The following is a 12,478-nucleotide window of genomic DNA, read 5'->3' as shown; positions in this document are numbered from 1 at the left end:
GTTCCGATAAAATCGGTCCAGGAATGACGTGTCAGTGACTTATCAATGTAGTGAGTGACTAAATGCTGCAGCAGCTTGAAGGGCAGCGGAAGAAGAGCTGCTTCTACTGACAGGACTGAGAAGTGGTGCACAGACTGGTGCCCTCTGCTGGAGCCACAAGGAATCATCTCAGTGAAGGACATTCACCGAAAGTTTATGTGAAGGTTATTAGTTTATTTTCATTTCTCTGTTACCTTTGATGATCAATGCAGCTGGGATTTTGGGCTCAGATGCAGCTTCTTCACACTGATACTAGATGTGTATGTCTTAAACTTAGACATATTTTTCAGATTATTATTTGTAAAACTCTTTGAAAAGCATTTATTATGTTCCTTCCACTTCACAACTGTGATGTACTTTGTGTTTGTCAGCCACATAAAATATGATTTGAATATATTAAAGTTCATGGTTGGCAAGATGTGATATAGATAACGGTGTGTTGGAAATTTGTAACGGATACGTAATTCACAAAGACTAAAATCTGGTCTGAATTATTCTCCATTAATTGCAGTTTGTTTAAGTCGCAGTTTGTCATTCAGGAAGCTTCTCCATTTTGAAGTTTCTAATAGTCCAAATCTTTTCTGATCTGATTCTCCTGAATCCTATATCGTCGTTATTGTATTTTACGTCTCTCCTCTTCAGTCCTGTAAGAGTGGTGATCTTTTTTTGATTCAGTCAAGCTTCTCTCTTAACGACTCCATCAACTGACTCCAGCTCTAACAGAAAATGAGTGCGAGTTACCGCCCTAAAGAAAAATCATATCCAGAGTGGAAAGATCACATGGTTACCACCAAACTTCCTTCAATGACGAGGCAACTTGCTGTAGGTGTGAGAACCTCCAGAGGTGAGCAGTGGTAGCCACCAGATTCTCTGCTCTGTACACACCCTTTCCGAAAACCAGGTCCTGTAGCTATATCTTATTTGACTGTGAGAGTCTTTTTTTGGGCACAAGCGGTGCCAACTATCAACATCATCAAACTGATAAGAGGAAGCCATGGATGAGCTCATTTTTCTCAGAAGCCAGGCCGCCAAACGTGACCTTCTTTCAAGTATAACTGTGGCCCAAAAAGTTTTAAAGGGGCTGCCTCGGGGGCTCTGCGGCTCTAAACCAGCAGTAACATTCAATCAGAGTACGCAGATGAGTGGATCAGCGATGACTGAGCATCAAGCTGCTCTGAAGTGACTGAGAGCTAACCAGCCCATACTAATCTTGGGGTTTCAGTATTACTAACTGCTTGACCGTAAGGATTTGTACGTTTGAACACAATTTAACATTAAGCTGTGCCAGGAACTTGTTGGCATTTCTGTAATAAAGTAAACAGTCAATCATAATAAGCCACAGTTTTACGCTGGCCCACACAACTTCCTTAAAGTGTGACTGTGTGGGAAACTAAGCACTGTATTTTTACACTGAATGCATGCAATGTGCCTGTACGCTAATAAGGTCTTAACCTGAAACCAGTTAGAGGAAGAGCTGAGATGAAGAGGCCTTTCTTTGTATGCTGAGGAAGGATGTGGTTTTTCTGATGAAGCATTCTATTTTTCTCGGTTGAATGATCTTTCATTTTTCCCTCCCTTGTACAAGTTGTCCTGTCAGGAAGGTCTACTCTGATTAAAAATAATCTTCTAAAAACAGTTTGTATGCGGCTCAGCTACACATCACTACACTCTGAACCTTCACCGATTGATTTTGCATTGGTTGGTGAAATAAAGGATGTGGTCAAAATCTACATTTTGATATTTAGGTAATCACATGGACTCGTTTTAAAATACAAAATAATCATTTTATTTTGGTTCACTTGGAGTGACCGTTTTTGAGACTTCTTCCGAGCAACATGTAGAAATGAACCGCTTATTTTTACAAAAAAAAATTTATTACTTTTTCTCTTTTTTACTTTTTCCACTGAATAAAACCCGCATCATAAGTTAATCGTGTGAGATAAGGTCTATTGAGTAACATGTAGTACCCAAATTAGCCACAGGAGGTCAGTAAATCCCGCACAATGCATTTCTTTTAAATTTTGGAGAACTTAAACGCATGAGAGGAAGGAATAAAAATACTCAGCATGTGGGGTGGATGTGGGGTTAAACTTTGTATCAACTTCGCAGTAACTAATTGTGAAAGCGGATTTTACAAAACTTACATGGACTCCTCAACTGTTTCTTTTATGCAGGAGAAATAGCTTAACTAATATCCACACACGGAAAGACAAAACATATAAAAATGGAAGTTCTTGTCCGAAGTTAATGTTTGTGTAAGCAAAAATAAAAGTTCTAAATTTCTGAGGAATGAAAAAGGTAATGCATGGTTTAATCTTACTGTCAGAAAGAAAAGTGCATGGACAATTATACAGAGCTGAGTTATATTGCAGGGTGTAGCTTATAAACCTTTCATTATGGAGACTGGTGGATGTGGAGGAACTCAGTGGTGCAAAGTTTACTGGCAATGGTCTCTATGTTGGGAAATGTTATGATTCATCTGCATCCAGTTCTTGATAAAAGTTTTAATCTCTAAATGTAGCCGGAGACACCTCCACTGATCCTGGAGTGGCAAATGTCAAAATGTAATTTTATCTTAGTTCTGCTTTCGTCATTTACAAAGAAGTAAAGGTGTGTCTGACATTTAAAAGTTCACTATGTGCTGTGCAAGGTTAAGAAAATACATAAGCAAAGATCAAATAAATAGATACCAAACAATCCAATTAGTACATAAATTTAAATGTACATTTCATGATGGTTTGAGGTTCTCTTATTTCACCAAGAAGATGAGAGCAATAGATTTTGTCCAGAACATTTAAAGCACAATTAAAATTCTGAGTTGCACAGGTTAAACTTAAAAAAATTAGAACCTCATTGTATCATCATATCACAATAAAGTGAAGCTTATCATACTATATGCACAATCATATATTTTAAGTGTTAAATTCTTTTACTTTAATAATTGCAGTTTAACGTGAATGGAAACCCAAAATTACTGAAAACAATGTTGTTTAATGCAGAAGTTTCAACCTGTATCAGGAGGAGTGTGCCTGTACTTTACAGCAGTCACTGCTTGGTTGTGGCTCCTTTTGCACTAGTTACTGCATCAATGCAGCGTGGCATGGAAATGTTCATCTGCTAAGGTAGTAAGGAAGTCCAGGTTTCTTTAGCAGTAACGTTCAACTTGTTTGGTGTAGCATATGGCATCAGATTTGCCTAACTGGTAATTGTGTGTTGTGTTAAATACAGCTCTGGAAAAAACAAAGAGGCCACACTGCACTGAAAGCCTCCTGGTTTTACATCAGATGCTGATTTCTGAACTCTTCCTGAGTTAAAACATTAACATTGTAGTTTCTAAATGAATATGAACTTGTTTTCTTTGCATTATTAGAGGTCTGATTTGGTAAAAACACATTAATCCAACAATCAGTAGAGGGCGTAGTTGCTAAATTCAGTTCCTCTCATCTTTTTCCAGACTCAAAGACCTTGATTTCCAAAGAAAATGTCAAATTCACATCATTTTAGAGGTTTTTGGTCAACTATTAAGCAGTCAGATCTTTTTCTCCTTAGTCCAGAATGTAAGAGGAATCTGCTTTATTTTTACACAGACCTGACCTGGACAGGTCTGTGTGGTGGTTCTTCAGCACTGACTCCACCCACAGGTCACATTTATGATTCACCTTTTAAACTCTTAAATTGTGTTTCACAATCTTCTGAGAACTGCAGTTACCCTACTGCTTGTACAGCATTGTGATTGGTATCAGCCTCAATGGGCTTGTTGTGTACAGGTCACAACAAGCCCATAACATAATAGTTTTGAACTGTTAAATACTTTTTTAGCTCGCAATGATGTTATGTCAAGTCATGTTCATTTGTGTAGCACATTTCAGCAAGAAGGAAATTAAAAAGTGATTTTCATAAAAGAAAAACATGAAATCATCAATTATCAAGCAGTAAATTAACATTTTTTTAACTGAATTTGATGATTTCATTTATTGTAAGACATTATCAATACTTAAAGCAATAATATTTGATGTAAATTATTAAAACATATCACTTTTTTAAATAAACTGCCAGGTTATTATTTTATTTCTGGCCACATACAAATATCTGTATGTTTATTTTGCCCTGGGATTTTTGACTGACATTTGTCAAGATACAAAAGGGAACAAAATTTAGAGAGAAACACCCTGGAAGATTTTGTGATTTTTTTTATTTTTTTCATTTATATTCCTATTCCAGTCATGTGATTGATTATCTGACCGCAGTTCAGCTAATGTTTCGCATCCTCTACGTAGCCACTCCAGCTAGACTTGGGGTTGTTTTGTTTTTTTTGGCCTTCTTGCCAAACTGTGTCACTATTCCTTGAAATACGTTCGTCGCGCAGCCATTTCCCGGTTAAACACGCCTCCATCCTCAGCAGCGAGCCAAGCAGCAGCTCCGGTAGTGCTGAGCGCTCCGGGTTAAAGAGCAGAAAACGGCATTTTTAATGAAAAACAAACCCTGATCTCCGATGTGTGGAGGAAAAGCACCGAGGGGTCCATCGCTCTGACGAAAATTCCTCAGGTAAATCACTGTAAAATATTTCTGCACGTTTGTGGGAACAGCGATTCATATCATGAAGGTGCAGTGGGCGTAATGTGGTGCCTAAACCGAAACTATAGGGAAAACAGTTATAATTCTTGCATATTTAGATATTCCCAGCGGAGTTCGCTGGGTTTGTGCGAGTAGTTTTAATGTGGCAGTCCAAAAGGTTTTGGAGTTGTTGTTTTGTTTTGGGTTTTTTATGATAAAGTTTGTACCCCAGTCTGAAGTTTGCGCAGCGCGACAGGGAAGTGGCGGCTGCCAAACTGTGGCGCAGAAATGACATCTGCTGTAAAACGTTTTATCTCTATAGCCCTAAAACGAACATTTTAAATAGAAATCTACGGAGGATTTACAGCATAAACATTTACGTGGTTAAAAGTAATAATTGAGTTAACTTTAAATTGAATTTGTTTTATAGCTTCCGAGTTTTGTTGTGCCAGATTCTCAATAAAAAAAAAAAAAAAAACACCTCATTCTTATCAGATCCAATGTTTTGTCATCAGCTATGATTTGGTTTGCGTGTTTCCTCTGTTTCTAGAGAAAATAATTACTATTTAAAGTAGACTGAACTGATTCTGTGACTAATCCCACATAAAAAAATCACACGTGATGTATAATAATGAGTAAATAAGGCGTTTAATCTACAACTATTACCCTGAAATGTCTCTTTTTGCACTTCTTACAGTTCTTAATATCTACATCCACTTGAGATCAAATGGTGCAGCAAATAATCAAATCGTCACAGTTGATTAAAACAAAATCTACAGTGGATTATAATATGTGTGCTCTCTTATAGGCACAGCTCCTCATCTTAACATTTATTTTCCTCACATTCTGGATTTTGTCTTATCAGATGCCTCAGGTGTTGGCAGGATTGTTAGGGAATCATTATTTTTGAACAGAGGAGAGGATGCGTTAAAAGATTTATCTTTCCTGTTGTCGTTAATACCACAGCGTCATCATTCTGTATGAATCCAGATTAGCTAATGCTAGTGGATGGGAACACCTGGACCAAACTATTGTGGGTTTCTACTATCTGGAAAAAGTCACACAGATTTATGAAGATGCTTTTTAATTAAGCTTTTCCCCTTTTGCATTGGATAATTATTTACAAAGAACCCAAAGATTATTTAAGAAAAATGGATGCTGCTTCTAATTCATTGATTACTTTTATTTAAAGCATTTTTGATCTAGAAACAATGTGGTGTTAAAAACAAAAATATTACAACAGTTTAAGTTGATGGGTTTTTTTTTTTTTTTACATTGTCTCTATCAGGTAAAAACTCTGGAAATGTTTTAAATGCTCCCAGTTCACATGATCAGCAGAGACTCTTAGTTTCTGCTGCTGACAACCAACTGTGCTGGGTTTATGCCAAGTGAAGATGCCAAAAGATTTATATTTATTTTTAAAAATAAAAAAATAAATCTTGAAAAGTTTTAGACTACCCCTTAACTACCAGGATCACTTTTAGCCAGAGTCTCCTGAAAAGTTGTTGCAATTTTAACATTCAAAAATAGCTCTTAGAAATGTAACCAAATAAAATACCATAAAGTCAGCGTTTTATGATTTTCTGTTTTAAATTTCCCAGAGTACAGTAACATGTTTGCACTGATAAAAGCTTTGGTAACAATGAATTGGCCTGAGGCCAGGCAGCCTGTGACAGTGAACGAGTGGGCGACTGTTCGTAGGAAGAAGGCGATTCTGGAGGGCTGATGTTTGCCAGACGTTTGCTCACTCAGCATTCAAGCGCAGATGAAAAGGCAACATGAATTAGAAGCAGATCGCGAGTTCAATCCGAGGCGCAGGAAGAGACTTTTGATGTGGTTTATGCAAAAAACAGATGTTTTTGTGCTGATTCCTGGTAATGTACGATATTCCAGTGAAATTTCCCAGAGCAAATGTTTTTCTTTAATTCTTTTAAAGCGTAAAACACAGCTTGTATTGAAGGTGTCGTTCACAGACTGTTTTCTTTCAGGTGGTCTCAAATGGATTGACTTAAATCCACAGAAATATGGAGGGAATAGGGAACCAAGGAAGATGTACATTCACCGTCTTGCTCCTGATGGTGAGAACGGCTCCAAGTTCATAAAACATAAAAAAGTTACACTTTTGTGGAAATTACTGTTTGCAAATTTATGCATGCTATATGTTCTTTGTTTTAGCTAATGAGCAGTGGTGTGTTGACGATAGAGAACAAATGTAAACCCTGGGAGTATGAAGTGGAGGAAGGAAATTGTTGCAACAAATGCCATCCTGGTACAGTAACCCTGCGATGATTCAGGCAAATAAAGACAAAAATCTCATGGCGTCATTTTAGGGTTTTTTTAACTGGATTTGTTTTGTTGTTTTTTTTCTTTCAGGTTTCAAACTAGTAGAAAAATGTACCAACAATAAATTTAGTATCTGCGAGCCTTGTGGTGTTGGTGAATTCTCAGACCAGATAAACTTCAGTCCTACCTGCAGAAGATGCAAAACGTGCAGAGGTAAAGCAACATTACCTTTTTCTAATGCATTGCGTGGGAATTGTGATTAGCAGTAATTAAATTGACTCATTTTAAACTTGTTTGCTTTTTTACAGTTGCAAAGCTTGAACATCAGGTATCAGCATGTCAAAACGATAGCAACACTAAATGTCAATGCAATAAAGGCTACTATAAAAATAACATTGATTCAGAAACATACGAATGTTTGAAATGTAAGACATGTGGACCGAATGAGATCAAAATACAGCCATGTGAGTCTTAACATCATATTGAATTATAAATTAATCTTTCACTCAGTCGAGGCCTTTATTTGAACCCTGTTTAAATAAATACTTGTGTTGCACAGGTACACCTGAAACCAACACCGTGTGTGATTGCCAGGAGAACTTTTTCAGAGAGAAGGGCAAGTGTGAGCCCTGCAGCCGGTAAGTCAGCCATGCTTTCACGTTAGCGCTCTTCGTTCCCATCTCTCTGCTTCTGATGGGAGTTTTTTTGTTGACACGTTCATTTGGGGAAGTTGTTTTGTAGAATTGAAACTTGCATCTCACGTCCGACTTTGTTCAACATTTCCATTTGTTGGCAATACAGGAGAAGTTATGACACACTGAAAGTTGCTCACTGGCATTTTTCAAGCCCTTAAAAAAAAAGAGCTCGGTATTTAAATGGAAATTTAAAAAAAAAGAGAGAGAGATTTGAAAAAATAAGCTGATTATAAAAATATGAACTGTTTCTTTGGAGCTTTTGTGTTAATTATCGGATAAAATGTCAAAGCAGAACTCGAATCACATTTAGGGAATTTAACTTCATGAGATCTGCAGATGTTTTCTGTCCATTTCCTACCGAACTGGTGGAGCTTTATTTGGCGTTCACTTATGCCTGATGGTGTCTTTCAAAGAGTACATGCAGAGTTACAGAGCGGACGCTGTAAAAGCAAGTCAGCCTTTATGTTAATCACTTCCTATGAAGACGTGCTACTTCCCCTCCGTGTTCTCAAACATCCTCTTTGTTCTTCACAGTTGTTCTCTGAAGTGCGCACAACACTGTACAACTCCTGCTCCGCCAAAAGGTAAGCGCCGGCACGGCCACCGACATCAACCACACAGTCCCACTAAGAGCAGAAGTGTTTCCAAACTTCACCCTGACTCACGTTTTCTTCTCCTTTTTAAACTCTGGGACGCCGACTTTTAAAGTTCGAAAAATTTCCAGAAAACTACTCTTGAAAAAAGTAATATCCCAGTTTTGACTCCTTTGTAAGGAAGACTGCATTCTCAGAAGAGGCGGTAGTGGTGACAGTAGTGTTTGGTGGTGGGGCAGTTCTCCTTTTCTGTAGTTTGTGTCAACATCAGCAAACCTGTGACAAAGACCGTCACTACTGGTAGCCTTGTACAACACAAGGCATTCACGTCCCTTGACCTTTTCGTGTTTTGTCTCATGATAGCCACAAACCTCACTGCGTTTCTTTGGGATTTTACTGTGAGAACACAAAACACAAAATGGCACTGAATGTTTTCCTGTTTTCAAATTGAGCTCGAAAGACAGGTGTAAGTTTATGTGCATTCTGCCCATTTTACTCTGATACCCCTAAATAAAGCTAACTGCTACCAATTGTGTGCAGTTTAATCTCTGCGTAGCAACAGCTGGTGTTTGAAGGAGGTTTGTTAGAGAGCATTACAGAGCAAACATAAAATCACAAAACCCAAACACAGCAGAGATGTTGGGGTTAAAGTTGTGGAGAGGTTTTAAGCAGAATTAGGATATAAAACAATATCTGATGGATTACTTTTCAATCGGATGAAAAGCCTCTGTTGAGAGAGACTAATGGCTGTGGCACGGTGGTGGCAGTATCATGCTGTGAAGATGTTTTTCTCTAATAGGAACCAGGAAGTTGGTCAAAGTTGGTAGAAACGTGCATAAGCTAAATATGCTGCTATCTTGAAAGAAAACCTGCAAAAGTGGAGCTTCACCTAAAAGCTTCACCTAAAAGCAGGAAAACAATCAGTGCGTATGACCTAGTCAAAGTAAGAGAATCTGTGGCACGACTTGATTACACAGGCTGTCCATCCAATCTCTCTGGGGTGGAGATGTTTAGCTAAGAAGAATAAACAAATATTTCAGTCTCTGGATGTACCAAGCTGCTGAAATTAAAACAAAATAAATAAATATACATTACATCCATAATGTCGAGTGAATGATTTTCCTTTCTCTTCACAACTGCATTGGTCTATCACTTAAATATGAACAGTTCTGTCGGTGTCAGTACATTCACAAGAGTAGTAATAATGTTAAAAATCCATAAAAGATCTAATTGTATTCAGCAGGAATGCAATTTAAAGAAGCAATTCACCAACACAGATACAACAAAGTAAAATATTTCGTGTTTTTTAACGAGTAATCTCTGGCTCTTTCTCAAGGTCCTGTCCATCCTCACCCACAATTTATGAATGTGATCATCGGATTTTCAGTTCTGGTGGTTTTGCTGGTTTTGGGGATTTTAATTACCTTCATAGTCACAAAACGCTCGTTCAATAAGAAGATGCTGAGTCTGTCCTCCAGATCATCTGTCCAGCAAAAGGAGCAGAGCAAGGTATCCTGACTGTCCTGTGTGTGGCTGCTTTGTTCAGTTTCGTGTGCGTGTATGGTTCGTAATGCTTGTTTTCTTGTCTGCTAGGATTTCCTGGTGAGTATTAATGAGACTTCAGTGGAAACCAGTCTGGAGGAGGCTGCCGAAACCTCTCTTGTTGAGCAGGAGTTATCCAAGCTGCCTGACTGTGTCCCGATGAGTAAGTCTATTACTGCATCCGCTGACTTCAACTCATAAAAAACAGAAGAAAAAAAACAACTGTGCTGACTCTTTATGTTTCCCCCCTCCCCGCCCCCGCCCCCTGTTCTGCAGTCCCCGACCTCATCTACTCAGTGCTGGATTTGGTTCCCTTGCAGCAGATGAAGCAGCTGGTTCGCGCTCTCGGCGTCACGGACACAGAGATCGAGCAAGCAGAGATGGACAACAGGTACTGCCGGGAGGCTCACTACCAGATGCTGCGGGTCTGGGCCCAGAGGGCGCCGCAGACAGTCGGAGGGGGAAAGGCTGAAACTGTAAACCGGCAGGTTTTGGAGGAGCTCTTAAGCAAACTGAGACAGCTTCACCTGAGCCGAGCAGCCGAGGAACTGGAGACAAAGTATGCCATTCAGTGATGCAATCCCCGGCAGCCTGGACTTAAAAAAAGAAAAGCTTACAGAACCAAGTATTGTTCACCTAGAGACCCTGCAGAGGGTGGATTAAAGTGGACACGGTGCTAAAACCAAAGGAACAGTTTTATTTCACCAGCAGGACGGAGAGCTTTCCCTCGGATCCTCCACTGTGCCAGCAAAGAATCAAACGGGACTCAAGCAAACGGACCAAACAAATGCAGCTTTATCGAGAACTGTTTTCAATATAAATGTTTTTACATTTACTGAGATGTAGATGAGAAGTGCAGCACAGATTCCCTTCATCAGTTGTGAAGATTGGATGTACTTACTGTAACAAAAAGTTGACAAAAACTTAACATGATCCTCCATTTATATCTGAGGTTAAATTTCAGATTTTATGCCCTGATAATCCAGAATCTGGCAGCAAGTTCAAGATAATTTGTTTCTGAGCATTTTATGCATTCAACTTGAAGAAAAGTTGGACCAACAGAGGTTCAAGTAAATAAAAAAGTAAAACATCTGACTTTAAATGAAGCAGAAAAAAACAGATTTGTGGTTTTCTTGGCTTGCGATAAGATTTTATGGGGCTTGAAAACTGTGGTTATCTTCTCATCTACTGACTTACTTTTGCCATTTAGAACAAAATCAAGAAATATTAATTTCATTTAATATTTTAAGCTAAAGTGTTTTATTTTGTTTTTTGTTTTTTTTAATGGAAGCAAAACGATTCCATTAAGTTTCGTTTTGAACTGAAAAAAATTCCACAATAATTTCTGAGTTACCTTAGAAATCTAAAAGTTTACCAGGTTTTATTGTGTTAATGGAGGAGAGAATTGACAGAGAAGTCTGATAATCAACACTTTGGTGGTAGAGTGATATGTTTGAGATTTCATTTAAAGTGACCCGTTTTTGCTGATGTGAAGATTTAAATGGGTTCAATTCTGAGTTTATATTAGTTTTGCACTTTTCTAGCTACTTTTTGAAAGAATATTGTTCCTGTACACATTGTGCAGTTGGTCGATTCAGCCGACTAACCTGAACTAGAAACAGGAAACACACAAAATATTTTTTAGCAAAGTCTCTTTGAGTTAGCGAACAAAACTTGTACGTTTAGATTTTATTTAGAGATGCACCAATCAGGCTTTTTCTGGTTCACAATCTAATTCAGATCCTTTTTTTCTAAAAAATTAAGACTCATACAAGACAAAAAGATCTGCAGAAGATGCTTTCTTGAACTGTTTAGTTTTCAAACCAAGATAAAGTAATCACATTACTCGATTATCTTCATTTATGCTTCAAAGTTAATGATGCATTTAAAGACTGAAAAGTGTTGGAGTTTTTCGTCATGATGCATTTGATGAATAGGAAATGTTTGATTAGAACCGATCAGAGAAATATTTTGAATTTTGATCCTAAGCTATTGATTGGTGCATCTCTTACTTTATTATCAAACCTTTTGGTTGGTGCTTCTTCAGAAGCTAAACGGCTTTTATTTTAAACTAATTTTACAAAAAAGGGACTCAAGTAAGTCTGCACTTGTTTAATTGTGATTATATTGTTGGTCTTTTTATTCAAGAGTTTCACAGTAGAGAAGTTTTATATCTCTGAAATATATAAAGCATTTATTTTACAAAGCTTTATTATTTTTGTTAAGAGTTTAATAGATTGTAATTGCTGTGTCATTTCACTGAGGTCTGTTAAGCTACATTTTTTATAACTATTACACATTTTCACTGTCGTGAACGAACTTAAACATGCAGATAAAATGTTGTCTGGTTAGATTAAAGCTTGTCATATTTTCATAGCAGTTCCCTGTTGCGCTGGAGTAGAAAAAACAAAAAAAGAAAAGTCAGATCTGCTTTGTTGGAAACAATGAAGCCGGGGAAGTGCTTTGTTCCTCCTGAGCGAAGAACAACTCTGCTGTGCATCGCAGGCTTTTCACCGCCTCAGTAGCATTCTTCTAAGCCCCAATCATGCAAGCATTATCCGTGACACGCCTTGTCTCAAGTCTACTTCAGTTTTTATACTCATGCCATCCTTGGAGACGAGCTTGGGACGGAAGAAGCGTAACTCTAAGAGCACTTTTCTTTGTTGCTTGACACTGTATTATATGTTTGGGTTTTGAATAAAGGTGATGTGAATTTTTTGCATGTCTGAGACTCATCTGAGGGTGCGTGCGGCGTCGGGGGGGAGGAAAAGG

The 12,478-nt window shown here is 38.0% G+C and overlaps 1 protein-coding gene across 1 annotated transcript; it reads left to right on the top strand.

Annotated features, from left to right (window-relative positions):
• Positions 1-4,395: 4,395 nt before the first annotated feature.
• On the top strand, positions 4,396-12,424 carry LOC106921375 (tumor necrosis factor receptor superfamily, member 1a). The gene is made up of 10 exons (XM_014993042.2): positions 4,396-4,584; positions 6,582-6,671; positions 6,769-6,862; positions 6,967-7,089; positions 7,185-7,340; positions 7,436-7,514; positions 8,106-8,155; positions 9,501-9,673; positions 9,758-9,869; positions 9,983-12,424. The coding sequence occupies exons 2-10, from the start codon at positions 6,618-6,620 to the stop codon at positions 10,279-10,281; spliced, it is 1,140 nt and encodes a 379-aa protein (XP_014848528.2). The 5' UTR covers positions 4,396-4,584; positions 6,582-6,617; the 3' UTR covers positions 10,282-12,424.
• The last annotated feature ends 54 nt before the right edge of the window (positions 12,425-12,478 follow it).

Source organism: Poecilia mexicana, unplaced genomic scaffold (genome assembly GCF_051168715.1).
Source record: "Poecilia mexicana isolate PSO_F unplaced genomic scaffold, ASM5116871v1 scaffold_16, whole genome shotgun sequence".
Classification (NCBI taxonomy): Eukaryota; Metazoa; Chordata; class Actinopteri; order Cyprinodontiformes; family Poeciliidae; genus Poecilia; species Poecilia mexicana.
This window is presented reverse-complemented; position numbering and strand designations above follow the sequence as displayed.

Excerpts from the sequence above, each read along its gene's own strand:
- LOC106921375 (XM_014993042.2), top strand. The coding sequence starts at position 6,618 with ATGGAGGGAATAGGGAACCAAGGAAGATGTACATTCACCGTCTTGCTC. Across the intron at positions 7,090-7,184 it reads AAGATGCAAAACGTGCAGAG|TTGCAAAGCTTGAACATCAG; the intron begins GTAAAGCAACAT and ends GCTTTTTTACAG. Across the intron at positions 7,341-7,435 it reads TGAGATCAAAATACAGCCAT|GTACACCTGAAACCAACACC; the intron begins GTGAGTCTTAAC and ends TGTGTTGCACAG.